Genomic DNA, 17,394 nt, shown 5'->3' with positions numbered 1-17,394 from the left:
GTGTTATTGTCCAATTTTCGATATTTTTTTGCTTCAACAAACTTTGTAATGTTGCAATTTCTTCTCATAGCCCATTGGTTTGACTCTTTTCTTGTAACGCTTTTACAAAACTTATTGTAAAAATAAAAATGAACAGAAAAAACACTTCAGAAACCAGCACTGCTGAAAAAGTGGACGGCACTAACGCACTCTATCACTTACAGTCATGCCAAAGTTTGCAAACCCTTTAATATATAAGACTGTTTTTTTGTTGAATATCTCTTTTGCATATAACAATGTGCCCTGTTGAGCACTGTCGCAAGCAAATGTTGTTTACTAACTAATCTAATACTGCACTAAACGAGTCAAATTCTGTTGAATATGTGGTATGTGATCATGTAAATAACTGTTAAAATGAGGATTTCGTGGTTGCTGTTGCATTATTGTAACAAAAGGCGTTCACAAATATTTGACCATGACTGCACTCTTATAATGAAAAAAAAAGACTTCTATTGCACATTAGAAAAGAGTTTAGCACACTTATGATTTCTGGTTTGTTTAAATAGCTTTAAAGTTTTCTTTAAATTTTAAAGAAAATTTTAAAGTTTAAAGAAAATTCTAAGTTAAATACAAGTTAAACTCAGATGCTAATATATACAGTTAAGCTGCCCAATAGACATCCACTGTAAGTGCATTTCTGTCGATATTTGTGCGTTTTCACAAACTGGGGTTTTATTTTTTGATAATGACTATTCTCATTAAATTAAACGCTTTTTATTTAAACTTGGAAATGAGCTTGACTTGTATTTAACGTGAAACGTTCCTTTAAAGTAGCATTGGTAACATTGGTCCCTTCATTTTTAACAAACAATCTGGGCACATAAGTTGTTTTTTTCTGTTTTTTTATATGAGTGGATTGTCAAAGTCTCATAAAGCATAAAGCAAGACCAAAAGTGCGTTGTGTACATTCGGTCTCAAATCAAAATAAGTGCTTTTGGGATACATTCATGATTCGTCAGAGGATGAAAAACGAAGGGAGAGAGAGGAAAAAAAAGCAATAGTAGTGCTTAAAGAGTGATTCAGTCGCGAAGGGCAGTTGACGTCATCTAGTATGTTGTATTTGCTTTGAGAGTTTGATCCTTGTAAAATTATTAAAATTATAAAACCTCTTATAAACTCCTTTAAATATCTCTGTGTACAGATGCAGAAGGAACAGTGGCATGCTTAGACAGCTACAAGTTGGGACGAAGGGCCTTCGCAAGCATACATCTGTACGTAAAAGAGCATTACGGAGTGTTTCCTTAAAATAAACCGAGATCTGAGAGCACAACTCCAGAAATAAACTCTATATGAGTGTCAAATCTGAAAGTTTGTTGGCTCCCATGTTTGTAGTGTATTGTGTGTGTGCGTGTCTGTATGCTAACAGACTGAGGATTCTCCCTGGAGGTTTTTAAAATTCAATTGAAATGCTGTTTTTACACGTAATGACCTCTCTCGCTTTAACGCTCACTCGTGATTTCCCCTACACACTCTCTGTCATTTTCTCCCTCGCTATCTCCCTCTCTCTAACTGTTGGTAGAGTCAGGGAAGTTGATGTCGCTGCCGAACACTTCCCTGTACAGAGGTGGGAAGCTGTAGGCTGTCTCCGGGTGAACTAGGCGGAAGAACTCCAGCTTGTCAATATGCAGGTTACAGATGGATTTCATCTGCGGTAGTTTGGACACCATCTGCGAAACAACAGATCAAATACTTCACAATACTGAACTGAAACTGCTGGATAATCCAAGCCTGACCTTTGAACTGGTGCACAAACCGTGTATAACACAAGTTATACAACTGTTCAAAAGTGGGGCCAGTAAGATTTTTTTATTAGTATTTATTAAATCAAAAATATAGTAAAACTGTGATAGAGAAATATTATTACAATATATATTTTCTAATCTTTTCTATTTTATTGTATTGTGAATGTAATTAATTTCTGTGATCAAATAATTGGAAATATTTATTAGCGCTGACAACTGTTGGGTTGCTTCATATTTTTGTGGAAACAGTGACAGTGATTATCTGATAACTGGAAAGTTCAAAACAGCATTTATTTGAAATTGAACTAGATAGATCATAATTGTATTTACTGTCATTTTGTAAAAAATTCTTTAAAAAAACAGCAAAATTTAAAAATAAAATTATAATATTATATAATAATATTTATTTATACTTATTTAAATACATATACATACACACACTCAGTTAAATGTAATTGTGTCCATGTACGTTTGACCCTTAAACGATAAAATTAACTTTATTATATTCAATTCAGTGGTTGACTCAAAATCCTAAAATATACTGTAGTTTGCTCATCTATGTAGTCTTAACCACTAAAATATGACATTTCTTTTTATTCAGAATTGTGTGCAGAAGCAGATTTTGTATAGATGCAGTCAAACAGATTCCTCACCTTATCCAGTTTCTCAGCAGTGGCTCCGTTCATGTGCAGGCTGTGCTGAAGAGCCACGTAAACCTTCTCCTGGAGCTTCTGAACCTGCTGAGACTCTGTCAACCACGGCCGATCTGAACAAAACGGAGCAGAGGTTTCAAACTGCGAGAATGCGTCTCATTTTATTGTTGCGTTCCAGTCTGACCCTGGCACATTTATTTTTCCAAGAGCACATAAACCCCAGCCTTATAAACATTTGCTACAGGAAATTGGTAGCAGACATGTGTGTGAGTGTCACCTGGAGCCAGCAGGACTGCAGCGCTGAATAAAGCCATTTCCTCATCACTCAACTGAAGGCGGCTCAGACTTTTAGCCAATTCAAAGACGGCGTTCACCAGGTCATCACACCCTACAAACACATACTGGTTAGCATGCTGAAGATGAAGAAACAAATTACATTTCCGTCGAGGCCATAATTTGCCCAAAACCAATCTCTCTTTTGATTTAGAATGAAATTATTTAATGGACCTATTAGGTTCCAAGAATTCTAAAGGAAATTATAAGATGTTCTAGGTACAAATAATTTTTTTGAGAGATTTAAGCAATTAAGTGCTTCAAGCTGTGCTTTATCATGAATATCACAGTTGGCCTCTATATATTTTATAATAGCAGGAATGCTGCATTTAAAGTTTAACAGTTATATTCTTCTTTAATATTCTGTTCAAGTATAATGGATTATCATGAAGAAACAGGAAGACTTGATTCTATGTATTGGCCGCTGATTGGATATTGAAAAGTGAAGGCAGATGAACATGACCAAAAATAAGCGCCATTTTTAGAAGATGCGGTTATGATGTTTGATATTAAGATAAGTAATTAAAACTATTTCATTAAACGTGCATGGATTCATTGTTCAAAAAAGATCTATAACATGCATTCAGAAAACAGACCAACCAACTTAATCCAAGAATAAAGGTTTTTATTTGATATATTATGCACCAAGAGTGCTTTCTGCAGTGCTTCCATTTAACTTCGATGAGCTATTACTCACACGAGCATCGCTTGTATTCACTAACTGGGTTAAAAACCCATTAGCTCTTGTGGCTTATTGATTCATGACGCCTCTGCTCTTGCTCTTAAGAGCCTGCTGGTATTTTGCATGGTAAAAGAGAATGTGTTCGAAGTGGAATACTAGAGTATATAATACGGCCTATTCCCCCCTTATAAATAGAAGCTGAAATAGGTTAGCATCTTATTTTGAATTCATAGATTTTGATGCATTTTGTAATGCATTTTTGATTTCATGTGCAGTTGTAACCACTGTTATAACACATTGTACTTGCATACTTAAATGCATCTGATTCTGTACATGTCCAGATACTCACCAAGGGCTCTGAAGAGCTGAGGACTTGCAAACTTGCCATCGAAAAACATAGTGTTGTTTGAAGAGTTGTAAGCGCGGCACATTCGAATCAGCAGTATTTCCAGACATCCTGGAACAGTAATAGAGAGAAAGAGAGCGGCAAAAAGATGATGGGGAGCAGAAAAGATAGAGGACAGAGACGAAAAGAAAGACAGATATAGAAAGAGGGGAAAAATAACAAAGCATGCAGGGAGAGGGAATGAAAAATGGGAATTTGCTCCACAATGCAAAAATACAGAGAAAAAAATTTAATTATAATTTTTCTCCAAATATGTGACCATCAAAATGAAGTCAGTGTATCATTTTAAATGACATTAAGAAAAAGGTTTTTTTTTTTTTTTTTATTACGGTAAGCACAAAGACAAAGAAAGTAGACAGAATGTTGGAGAAACAAACACAAGAGGAGACAAACATTAGTGCAAGATTCAGGTTTAACATGGACAGAACTAAGTCTTGTGGGGCGGATTCACGAAACAGTTGTGCCTCTTTTACGCAAAAGCTGCATAATATTATGTAAGTGCATTCTAACCAGGCATATATCCAAAAAGGATTCACAAGATGTACTTTCAGCTTTCAACACTAATTTTCTGGGTGTTTGTGCTTTTGCCATTATCTGAACTGCATGTCAATATCGGCTCCCAGAGTATTCAAGATGTAGCAAAAAAGAGAACGCTAAAGAACCCAAGTGTGTTCTGGAACGGTGTTAGAACATTACTAAATGTGATTAAACTAATAAAGAGATTGAACGGCCGCCCAGGGCCACATCAGAAATGCCACACCATGGCAGTGAGTGGATAAGGTGATGCGAGTGAGAAATCGGTTGTATAATCTGGGATTAGTCATTTGTAATCCGTGTGACAAAGGCAGCACTGACCTGCTTTGAGCAGGATGATCTGGTCGTTCTGGCAGAGGTCCATGAATCCAGAGATGCGCTTGGCGAACTCCACGACGTACTGGATGGCGTTTGTGATGTGCAGGGCACACTGCTGCCACATCCACTCTGCAGACTGAGTGCACAGATATTATTAATGCATCCGTTAAGAAAGAGACAAATCAGCAAGCACGGTCGCTAGATCGATCATCAATCTACGTGATTTGTCTAAAATGATAATGGCATCACGTATTGTGATAACGTCGTACCTTGAGCTGAAAGCTGCGGGTTTCTTCAGACGTGTAGAGGTTCCAGGTGAGTTTCTTCAGCTCTTCTGCGCTGTACTGACACGTCTCCAGGTGAGACTTCACCACATTTTGAGTGATTCGCTCTGAACAGAAATTTAAAAGCATTAGCACATTTTCCCTCTGAATTTGTATGCGTGAGTGTAAATATGTTTTCCATTTATCTTACTAAATCTATTTTCTCAAATTTTCATTGTATCTTTTGTATATGTATGTTTTTTGCAATAATTTTCTTTACATAGTATTATAGTAATGAGCATTTTTGGTGAAAACGTTAATTAAAATGGTCAGAAGCGAATTTATCTCAAAGCTGCAGTCCATAACTTTTGGAGCTCTAGCGGTTAATGAACAGAACTGTGTTTAGCTGGAGCTACTTCTCTCTGTTTATGTCTATGGCGAATCATGCAGGTACAGAACCTGTCTAAATAGTCTGAATATAAACACTTATTATTGATGTACCATAGCGACTGACAAATCACGGTTTGGATTCATGATGTGCTCGCTTATTATATAAATTGTGCACATTTTGAACATAAAAAGTTACAGGCTTTAGCTTTAATATTACTAACTTAAAAAAAGACATCTCACCTATGTCATGTAGAGAGCAGTTGTCTGGTAGAGATCCCAGGAGAGCGTGCGTAAAAAGACTATTTTCAGGCAGGATATACTCATGCTTCACCCTCCCTGCTTCTGCCATATCTACAGCGCTGGGCTCGGGAGAGCTCTGATTGGACGAACTTCCGCTTCCGGCACTCCCGGACCCTCCGCTGCCCCCAAGCATCTCCAGAGCGCAGTACTCGCTCGCCTCCTCTGGGGTGAGCGGCAGGTCGAACAGCAAACCGTCGGGCAGCGTGGCGATGTCATCCAGGTCACTGAGGGTGGAGCTGGAGCCTCCGCTGCTGTACGGCCGGCTGTGCGTGCTGTCTTCACCCGTCTCTTCGCGGTCACGTGGAGCCAGACCACCACCCAGACCCGCCAGGCACTCCTGAGACAGCTGCTGGTGCCGCTGCACCTCCGCGTACAGGCTATCCCGCTGTTTCTTTGACATTCGGCCAAACTTCACCGCTACAGAAAGAAAAAGTATCATATATTAACTCAGTATTACATATCTTTCACAGTAATAATTTACAGATGTTTGAGGTCAGATTTGTTTACAGGAATTAATCCCTTTATTAAGCAAGAATGCAAAAACTGATGAAAAGTGTCAGCAAAGGCATTTATAATTTTCATTCATAAAGAAAAAAAAGCTTTGTTTCAAATAAATGCTGTTCTTTTACATTTCTATTAATCATGATAAAGATGTATCCACACAATACTACGCAGCAAATCCGTTTTCAAAATTGATAGAATTTGTTTTTTCCGTTGACCAGCCTATCAGCAATTAGAATGACTGCATATAAATAATAAAAATTCAGTTTTGCATCACAATGACAAATTACAACTTACAATATAAACTGTATTTTTGATTGCATAAGTAGTAGCATTAATAGTAAATAACATTACTGTATAAATTACCATTTAATTATGTGTGTGATTTTTATGGGCAAAATAAAAAGCTCTTTATTTATCTTCAAAATGAGTCTTGTTTCACACTAATTCTGTTACAATGAACCATCTAACCAATTGAAACATTCGCATATGTATATATTCGCATATGACTGCGATGATCATCAAGACATTCACTTCATTCACTTCATCAAGACTCCTTCATTTTGCCCTTTGACCCTGCTCTCTCCTCATGTAGTATTATAATTGAGGCCTATGGTTTGTAAAATTCAGTTTTTTTTAATCAGCTGGTGTGCTAAATTTGCACTCACCATCACGGCTCATGCCGAGCGCCAGGCACTTCTGCAGACGACAGTGTTGGCAGCGGTTCCTGTTGGTTCGGTCGATCAGGCAGTTCCTCTGCCGTGAACACGAATACATGGCATTGTTCTGCTGGCTGCGTCGGAAAAAACCCTGCAAAACAGAAACGTAGTTACCTCAGAGTACAGTACGGCTAAGATCAGGTGCGGCTTTCATAGGTGTGCCCTGCCGCTGCGTGATGAACAAAGTAATATAAACTGACCCAGAAAACAGGACAAAAACATCGGCATAAAAGATAATGAGGACAGAGAACAGAAGAAACATTTTGTTTGTGTGGGTTGAATGGAGATCTATAAATCTAGGGTAAGAAAAGAGGAAAGTATAAAATAGAAATTATGCTGGAATTCTCACCTTGCATCCTTCACACGTAATAACACCATAGTGAATCCCAGAGGATTTGTCGCCACAGATCTTACATGGTATAACTTCAATTTGAGCTGAAAAAAATACAAATAGTTTTAAGCATTAAAAACAAAAATCATGAATCACAGAGAAAAGCACATATGCCCAAACACTGTTTTGACATGCACCACAGAAAATGTCAATCAATGAAGATTACAGCCAGATAAAGAGAGACCTCTCTCGCTCTTGCATGCTATGAGGGACAGAAATAGCCAGAGGATTGATTTTCCGACTGAAGGGTGTATTATGTCTTAGCTTTATGAGAGGCCTTGATACGACTCATATGATCAGTGGAACACAGAGTAGGCACTTTTGGAAACTAGATGCCTGGCTCTCACATACGGGCAGGCATAAAAACTGATATTTCCTAATTTACAGTAAATTAATTTTTCACACAAAATAACTTAATAAATAAATATGAAAGAACAAAGTGATAAATAACTACTAAACAAACAATGTGCTCAGTGTTACTTACATAATTACAACGCAATAAAATAGATTTTAATATTTATATAATATTACATAAATGTTTTCATAGGTTTCAAAAATGTTAATAACTAAATAAATAACATTTGAATGCATTAATAAATGTGTAAATAAATTAAACAAAGAAAGAAATGTTGTATATGTTTAATTATAACAGTTTGACTTAAAATCTTTAACAGATAAATGATCGGTAGACGACAAAAAAAAAAAAAAAAACATCCTCCATTTTGTCTTTCTAGCTCTGTCAGCTGAAAGCAATGACCAAGATACACTGTGGCATGCAATGGAAAAATCTGTGAGCCCTTGGGTGCCCCTCGTACTGCTCTCTGTGTAGAGTTATATAACCTTCGTCTGCAAACATTCCACAAACACGCCATTCAGAGCTGCTCAGTCTAATAATGCAGATGTTCCGCCTCCCTGCCGCTTCTGATAGCCTATTGGTTTATGTTTGGGCAGATGTGTTTGTGATTGGCCTGCTCTGAGTGTCGCTCTATTCAGCTTGGCTGTAAGCCCATGTGGACTCGCTGTCCTACTGACATACTTTCTCAGTGAAAAGGAGGGTGGAGGTGGGCGGATCCTCTGTGCATGTCATTTAAATAGGCCTTTCCCTTCTCTCTGTTAAGGTGGAACTGGTCTCAACGGAAACATAAGAATTGTGACAGACAAAAACAGGGACAAAGTCGAGAAAATTTTCCATTTTAGTTTTGAAATGCTCTGTATAACAAATAAAAATGAATGTTTATACTGTGTATATTTATATAGTGTAAAATTATCCATTTTGTCTTTATATTTAAATAATAAATAATTAATAATGACCAATAAATATAATGGTCTTTCTATTTAAGCCTAAAATAATAATGCTATACAATTATAAAATACATTTATTAATTCAATTAAAACCTTTTTCATTGTGTTTATTAGCTTTTCAATCTTATAAACACCTTACATTATAAATTATTATACAATAATTTTATAAATTCAATATCATGCAATAGTTATGACTTCAATAATAAAATTCTAAACCTGCTAGATTTGCTGTTTAAAAACAGTTTCTGTTGCGTTTCATGAATCCTGACCTAAAAATGCTTAATGTACTCATGTGTTTCATATTAGCATCACTGAGGGGATCTTGATCCTTTAGTTTCCACAGTCTCTTACGTTCTAAATGCCATTTGTGTGATATAATGGAGAATAAACAAAAAAATAAGGACAGATGAAGAATGGAATTATTTACGCACGGAGCGAATCAGAAAAATAGTTTAAATCCACTTTGAGAGGCGGCCATTGTTATCTGTGTTTGCGTGCAGGTGCCGTAATGCAATCAGATTTGAAAAGAGAACACCGTGTTAATCAGTAAAGTCTAACTTGGTGACATAACACAAGACAGCAGATTAGATTAAGCAGAAGAACACAACGGATTTTAACCATAAGCATTGGCGTAAGACTAAAGGAGCCACTGACCCAACAAACATCACAAGAACAACCTCAAACTTCTCTTTTAAAGCCTTATGACAATGCATAAGCTCGAAAAGCATAAACATCATTTAAACGCAGGCAATTGTGCACCATTACTCGGTTTTGACTAGTTACAGTGATGAGCAGAAGGGCTTTTAGTCACGAGGTTGGCATATGTAGGCCAGAGTAAAGAACAATGATTTAACACCTCGCCTATTTTACATAACACATCCTCGAGTTTCACCCGAGCCAAGAGAAATCCTGACACTTCCCGCAGACAGAGCAGAATTTCTCTGCAGTTTCTGATAAGACAGACGGTCAGTGGGTCAGTAAGTCACTGTTGGTTTGTGCTGTCTGGACGTCACGAAACGAAGGTCACACAGGCCATGTTCACTTTAAAGATTGCACTGATGCCAAAGCAAACATAAAACGCGGCTCGAAATTCGAAAACGGTTTCATGTTTTCGATTATTCATCGTTTTCGTGTTGACTAAATAAAAAGCTAGGATTATTATTAGAATGGAGAGGATGCGAGTTACGCGAAAGCCGGTGACACAAAACAGACCGTGCAAACTGCCCCGAGATTTACATTAATAAAAAAAGATGCTCCTGACAAAGTCCAGATCCGCTCTTTTTCAGTAGATTATATATTACCCGCTACAGCCTTCCTGTCCTCAGCTGCCCTGTGAACATGAGCCATGCTGTGTATATTTAAACACAGCCCCACCTCGAGATAGTATGTCCGGACACGTACGCCGCAACTGCCTTTAACATTTGTCCAGAGAGCAAACAAAATGGGAGAGACAAAATCCTCATATTGAGCTTACAGACAAAGAGTCTGGATCACTAGCTAAATTAAAAAGAAAAATGATCATGATGTAATATTTGCTCAAACTGAGGTAAAGGGTAAGAAGAAGCCAAAGAGCTAAATAATTATATTTAGATTTAAGGTTTTGCGAGTAGAGATTAAAATATTGTGTGGGGGGGGGAACTGATAGAATTTGCATATTTATTATGGATTTAACAATAAGCACAGTATTCAAGTGAAAACTTTTCATCGTGATTATAAATTATCGGCGCAAGTGCTTGATATAGTTATAAATAAATACTATCCATTTAACTTCATAACCAATTATTGCCACTGCAGTGTTTATGTTCACTTGATTTTTTATGTATTTTAATACACAAAAATATACTAATGTAACAATTATTTTAGTATCATTATTAAATAAATTAATACTTGCTCCACCACTGAAATTATTTCACTATGTGAGAGGAAAGAAACAGCAGAATGGAAACTACCTGGAAAAGCCAAGTATTATGCATTGTATCATAATCATGCATAATATCTGCTGCCGAGAAATATTTGCGGTCAAAGTATAGGGGCTCTCACTAATCATAAATTTACCATGTTTATTATAAAACATTATATAATACAATAAAAAAAAATTCCTTCAAAAACATTTCGATTGATTTCATATATAATAACATGCATAACGCGATAGTTATACCAAAATGAATTTAATTATGTAAAATGTATTTATATTTAGCGTAATTAAACCTAGGAGAAATAATAGCAAGTCACTGTTACATAAATAGGTGACACTGCTGTAATAAACGCTGTTTGTTGTCTACATCAAGAGCGAAGTTCAAGTTCAAACTCAAGTTCATGATTAAAAGGTAAAGGCGCGGCGGTGCCAATCATCACCAACAGACCGCATGGGTCTGCACGACTCCAGCGAAGCGCCTCCCCTCTCTCCCTCGCGCTCTATCTCTTCATTCCCTCCTGTGAATGCTGTGTAATGCTCAGTGACATAACTAGGTCAGTAGAACAGCAGGTTTGAGCGCCGCTCACACAGCCGGCCATGCTGCCCTGCGAAAACAACAACACACAGCCGACACGCCACAGAGACAAACCTCCATCTCTAACATTAACACTAAACAACACCACCGCGACCGCAAAGCGCGAAGAATGAACCCACAACAAGTCACGAACGGGCTAAATATTTCGATTCGAGACACCGCATGGAGACATTTTATCCGCCAAATACATTATTAATATTCCGAGGGGGTATGTATTATTTCTTGATGAAGAAAAAAAGAACTCCACTACTTTTGCTCTCATTACATAACAAAACAAACCCGTCAAACGTTTCAAAACCACGACCCGACGCTCCCGTGTCACGAATTTGACACATTTTAACATCTTACTATGAATCACTGTAACATTTGAGGAAAAGGAACGCCGAAGAACGTTTAAAACGCGTTACAAAGTAACAAGTGGCCGCGCTGCAAATGTGACAGGAAAGCAATCGGAAAACGCGCGTGCAGACACACGCGCCAACGTTTCTGCATTTAAACGTGTAAAAAGTAGTTAAAGAATATTGACAGCTGATGGTTACGCGCCATGCAGTGCTCCAAAACGCCTTACCTCTCATTTTGATCGCCGTTTCTCGATTCTCCAAAGTTCACTGGGTGCGGAGCAATACCGTTCGGACTAAGTAGCTAACGTAAGACAGCTACTCGAATGAAACTTTTCGGCTCCGACTGGGAGCATTATTAGGAAATTGTAAAATATCGGAAAATCCACAAAGTAAATTCGCGTCTCTGAAGGTCTTCTGTTGCGCCCGGTTACTAAAAAAACGAAAGTCGCTTTCGTCGCGTGTTATGGCGCTGTATGAAAAGTCGTCGTCCTCCCTCCTCTCTCACTCTACCCTGCTAACCTACTTTCAGACGCGTGGACTCTCACATGATCTCACTGCCGCGCACTGCTCACACGGAACGCGCATCCAGTCAGCGCTTAAGGTGGGACTACAATTCAGTCATTCAGATTCAGACTGCTTTTTTTTTTAATTGGAAATTAAACGAGTAGACAAGTGGACGAGATACTAACTAGAGGACAAAGGACACCCGCAGTTCAAAAAGTGAAATTTATGTTTAACTCACATTTCTCATTTACATCAAGTAAAACGCAAGTTTTCTTTTAATCGAAAGTGGTAATAAAGAAGGTTTGCGATCATAAATGCGTTGCGCCTTCACAGCTAGTTCAGCTAGTTGGGTTTGTTCACGCCAAAATGAAAATGCTGTAAGACCCCTCGTTCATCTTCAGAACACAAATTAGGATATTTAGATGAAATCTGAGAGCTCCCTGACATAAACAGCAATGTAAGTGAAAATGAGAAAACATAAAAGTAAACATCCTGGGAAAGCATGCATGTGTCTTAGTACTGTCCAAAATGGCAGAAGACAGTCATTTGGGGTAAATTATTGTAATTTTTGTTATCTTTGTACACGAAAGGTACTCTCGAAGCTTTGCCAAACTGACTTTGAGCCACTGATGTCTCATGGATTCTGAATGTGTGTTCAGAACGTCTTATGGGTTTGGGATGAACAACCCCTTTAAAGTGCACTTTTCTATGAATGTTGGTAACTGAATAGTTGACCTATTTTTTTCAAAGTAAGGAAAAAGTACTGTCAACAGCTACTCAGTTAACATTCTTCAGGATTTCTTCTTTTATGTTCAACAGAAGAAAGAGGTTCATACAGGTTTGGATAAACTTCACTGATTCTGTTAAGTTCCCCCGATTAATACCCTAAAGCTGCTTTGAAACAATCTCTATTGTATAAAGCATTACAAAAACAAAGGTGACTTGGCTCGGCTTGTCTACCGTCGGCTAACTCACTGAGTCATTTTACAGTGTCCAGCTCGCTGGAAACATTCAAAATGTCACATTTAAATGTCGGTTGCATTTAAAGCTATAATCAATGCCAGTTCTTTCCAATGCGCACGCCACCAGACACCCATTAAAGAGACATTCAAGGATTGCGCTGCAAAATGGCCCTTTATTAATCAAAGCAGGCAAAAGAAATCCCTCAGTCATGAAGCATAAATAAGAGCTGGTTCTATGATAGTTATGGCAGATGGTTATGTAATCCTCAGAGGCCTGCTGGAGGCTTGAACAGACTAATTATTCATTATTCATTTATCTTTGAGGCAACCCTCAACCCCTTGATTGGGTCTATATTAAGACAGATTCTTAAATGAAATATTACCAATTTATTATATAGAGATATATATTAATCCCACTTTAACATTTTTGACAACCTAACCAAAATTAAATACATAAATAAAAATCCATCACTACATTCCAAGCACCAAATGATGAGCTAATATAAGAGCCCAAAACACAAATCCCTCACACGTGCCTTCATGCGCATTTGATTTGTGCATCTTCAAAATCGTAAATGGCAATGACAAGGAGTGCAGCGGCTGTGTGTGGAAAAGCTCGGTGATGCAATTCTCTGGCAGGGGCTCTTATGAAACACAGAGAGAAGATTACAGTAAGTAGGTTAGTGGAACAAGCAGAGAGCACACAGAGTGCTGCGCCAAAGCGGCTCCCTGTTTTGCCCCATCCGTCGCTCCGTCATCACTTCATCCCTGTCCGCTTCTCGTGTCCACCTCCAGGCTCGAGGTCCTGGGGATCTGCTTTACTCCTTTTCTTCTTGTTGCCTCTATTCTGATTCAATCTGTTTTATTTCTATGGGTTCGGCAGACAGGCCTGCTGCGTCCCCCTGCTACTCTCCGTCTTTCATCTCTCCTCTCATCCGCTCATCTGTCTGTGTCTCTCTCTCATGCAATAAACATCGCGGCTGCGGAAGACGGTAATCCACCCGTAACATAACAGAGTTTCATTCCTGATTACACGCGTATGAATGATACTGCCGCATCTTTCGTCTTCTTGTTAGGTTCTTTCGATTTTCTACGTTCAACCTTTCCTGTGTTCCCTCATTCGTGTTCGGTAACTAATAGCAACAGCCGTGACATTTTGACCCTAAACTCTGCAAACGCATTTAGCGAAAAAGGATGGGGGGCAGGGCTGAGCGAATCCAGTCGCTCCAACAGGTTTGATCTGTAGAAACAGTGAGAGAGAATATAAAAGAACACTTATGATTCATGATAGATGGATGTGAAGAATAATAAAATGCATATAGAATGGCATATACAACCGACCCGTTACAAAAACAGATGTGAGAGACTGCAAATAAATAACGCATTAACATCTATCATGGGTACAAAAGGTCAATGAACGCATGAGTTGTACAGTTGGACTGCTTACTGTATGTTTATTTTGAAGATAGTGTTAGTGTTTCCTAATGTTTGATTGAAGCCGTCGTAGGTGTATACGACTTTTTAAAAATGTATCCTAGTATTTCCAAGCTTGGTAATGTGGCTGGATCATTGCCATTATTTTGAAGCTCTGTAAATTGTATATATATCCATAAGTACATAGCGTAAAACTATACACCTAGGATGGCTTTGGGGTGAGCAAAATATGGGGCAATTTTTATTTTTAGGGTGAACTATTCCTTTAACTGAAACTAAAAATTTACAAGTGTATGTTTATTTTTTATGTTTTTCCTCATCAACGCAAATGCAAAAGAAAATACATGAGATAAATGAACACTGGAAATCATATAATAAATAATTAACCCTGTAAAGCCTGACAGAGTTTTTATTTTAAAAGAATATTTGCATAAAGTGCATATAAATCATCACTCTATATCACCTAATAACATGTCTAGCAGGATGACATTTAAATGATTCATTTTAAGATCTTTACTCTTTATTATAATTTGAATAATTGAAAGATGAACAAACGAACATTCCTCTAAAGCCCAATGGATTGTATTTAATACTTACATTTTACCACAAGTTTATGTTAAAAATCCTGTATGTTAAGTTTCTTGAATCCAGAAAGTAATATCTTGAAATATTACTAACAATATAAAAGATATTCTTAAGTTTACTTTATAAGATTTAGTATAGATTTCACGGCAAAAAAGATAGGTGAACATTTTACCTTTTACTGAAAGTGAAATATCAGTCAGACCACAGAACAGACAATGTCGAAGATCAGGTTTTCCAGCATAGTTTTGATCATATGTTGATTATTTAAATGCCTTACAAATTTGATTTTCAAATGTGATACGGTAGGTTTGAGGGTAGATTATTCAATATTTCTAAAACTAATTTTTAAAAAAGGCTGCCATAACCAGCATTATGTGGTAAAATCATTGTTTCCTTTCTGTAGACACTGACCAGCTTGTTCAGTTCTGGTGGGTGGAAGCAGATTGTAAAGGGAATTATTTGTCAAAAGTATAAAAAAAAACTTGAGCACCATTTGTGGTATGAATGAAACCTCAAATTAAAACTTACGTGATATTACTTGGCTAAGCATCCAAACTGATGGAAAATAAAAGTAAACTTACACTAAAGAAGGAATCTCACATACCGTATAGGTGTGCTGTTTTGACTTGAGCCTGTAATCAAGAAAAAGAACTGGCATGATATCCTTTCAAAAGTTACATCTTTTTAACTTATTAATCCCATATTAGTACCTTAAGTGTACATAAATGGTACATACTAGAACCTTTTAAAGGGTACCACTAAGGATAAAATAAAGGGTTACTTCACCTAAAAAAGATACTTTTGTCATTACTTACCCTCATCTCTTTACAAAACCATCTTCATTTGTCTTCTGAACACAATTAAGATATTTTAAATAAAAACTAGGGAGCCTTTAATTGCGACTGCCAAGTAAATAACACTGTCAAGGTACAGAAACGCATGAAACACATTGTAAGAATAGCCCATCAGTGATTTATGGCAAAATTGTAATTTTTTGGGTGGAGAACAACTGCATAGCTTTTGAAAAGGCCCCAGTAATAAAAGTTTTTGTTTTGTCTTTTTCAGAAAATATTTGATTAATAATACTAATGTGATTAAAAACCCCCCAAAAGGCACATTGCAGCCGAGCCGTTGATGACTAGAGCAAATGGACTGATCATAAACTCATTGTACTGGGGAACGACAGACTGATGAGGTGACTGATGGGTAAATCCTCACTCTCGCTCTCCCTGTAACCAAGATGGAGGTTTGAGCGTTCACAGGGATTATAATTGATCCTGTCTTCGCATGGCGCCATAATCCCGCTCCTTCCTGCCCCTCTATGCCTCCTCTAATCCCTCTTGCTTTTCTACGATTTCAAAAGCTCTCTAATCTCCGCTGGCTTGAGCCTGTTTATCTGATGGGACCCAGGCAACACGCTACTGGGTCAGTGTGTCAGTGAAAACACACTCCCTCTCCTCCCTCCTCCTTTTTCTTCTCACCTTCTGTTCTCTCCTGTCCTGCTCTCCTCTTTCCTTTTCTTTATTACTCTCTTCCCCCTCTTCCTCACCATAGCTCATCCTCTTTGTCTCTTGGGACACATGCAATGCAATTTTAGTTATCTCTATCTAAAAATGTATTATTTATTTAAAGATATTCTTTTTCACCTTTCAGAATATTTGCCAGAATCCCAATTATTTGCATTTACTGTAGTAGCTTTACATGAATTTATGAAGTGGTTAGACTCCTTACTCTGATACTTGTAAGTTTAAGTTTGGTTCTCATGGTTTCCCAATCTTACTCACTTTGATTGGTCCCACTTTATATTAGTGGCCTTAGCTACTATGTACTTAGGTTTAAATTAGTTTAATACAATGCAGTTACTCTCTATATGCATGTTTTACATTGTATGTTTTTACATTGTATGATATCACTGCCATATACATCACCACCACGGTCATGGTATGCAGTACGCAAATTTGTGAGAGTATAGTTCCTAATCATATCAGCCCAGAAAATCGCAGCTTTTCATTTCCTCTCTGGTCTTTGTACACAATATAACTACAGAAGACTCACATTTTAAATAGGAAAAATATCAAAACAAATAATTTTTGAACACTATGCTACTGTAATCTAATCGGATTCAATGATCTATGCTGAAAGCTATGCTAAGAGTGTTATCACCAGACCCCGAGATCGGGCTGAATGGATTCAAAACGGTAAAACTCAACTTATTAACTCTGGGAGTTGGAGATCCAGCCTCATTGCCAAAAAAGTGTTCCGTTACATGTTTTGCCAAGTTGATAATAATAATAAAAAGGTTGCATTTAATTTTAATGTGTCCTTATTACAGCTTAATTATACATTTAAATACTGAGTAATATCTATTAACTACATGTACTTATTGTATGATTATAGTTAGATTAAGGTCTGGTTTGTGGTGGCTTGCATGTAATTTAATAATTTATTGTTATTATAAAAGGAAGTATATGTAAAGTCTAACCTT

At 37.3% G+C, this 17,394-nt stretch overlaps 1 protein-coding gene across 1 annotated transcript; it reads right to left on the bottom strand.

The window, feature by feature from the left end:
* Positions 1–862: 862 nt before the first annotated feature.
* On the bottom strand, positions 863–11,862 carry LOC122341974 (nuclear receptor ROR-beta-like). Its single transcript, XM_043235718.1, has 10 exons — positions 11,652–11,862; positions 7,230–7,315; positions 6,830–6,971; positions 5,601–6,077; positions 4,977–5,098; positions 4,711–4,843; positions 3,799–3,906; positions 2,712–2,822; positions 2,435–2,547; positions 863–1,706 (listed from the first exon to the last, which is right to left on the bottom strand). The coding sequence occupies exons 1-10, from the start codon at positions 11,656–11,658 to the stop codon at positions 1,545–1,547; spliced, it is 1,461 nt and encodes a 486-aa protein (XP_043091653.1). The 5' UTR covers positions 11,659–11,862; the 3' UTR covers positions 863–1,544.
* Positions 11,863–17,394: the final 5,532 nt, after the last annotated feature.

The sequence above is a fragment of the Puntigrus tetrazona genome, chromosome 3 (assembly GCF_018831695.1).
Source record: "Puntigrus tetrazona isolate hp1 chromosome 3, ASM1883169v1, whole genome shotgun sequence".
NCBI lineage: Eukaryota > Metazoa > Chordata > Actinopteri > Cypriniformes > Cyprinidae > Puntigrus > Puntigrus tetrazona.
The sequence above is the reverse complement of the archived record's forward strand: the minus strand, read 5'-3'. Positions and strand labels throughout refer to the sequence as shown.

Bases quoted from the DNA above. Each gene is read 5' to 3' on its own strand.
- LOC122341974 (XM_043235718.1), bottom strand. The intron at 3,907-4,710 runs GTCAGTGCTGCC...TTACTGTTCCAG, and splicing joins GATCATCCTGCTCAAAGCAG to GATGTCTGGAAATACTGCTG. The intron at 2,548-2,711 runs GTGACACTCACA...CGTTTTGTTCAG, and splicing joins TGCAGTCCTGCTGGCTCCAG to ATCGGCCGTGGTTGACAGAG.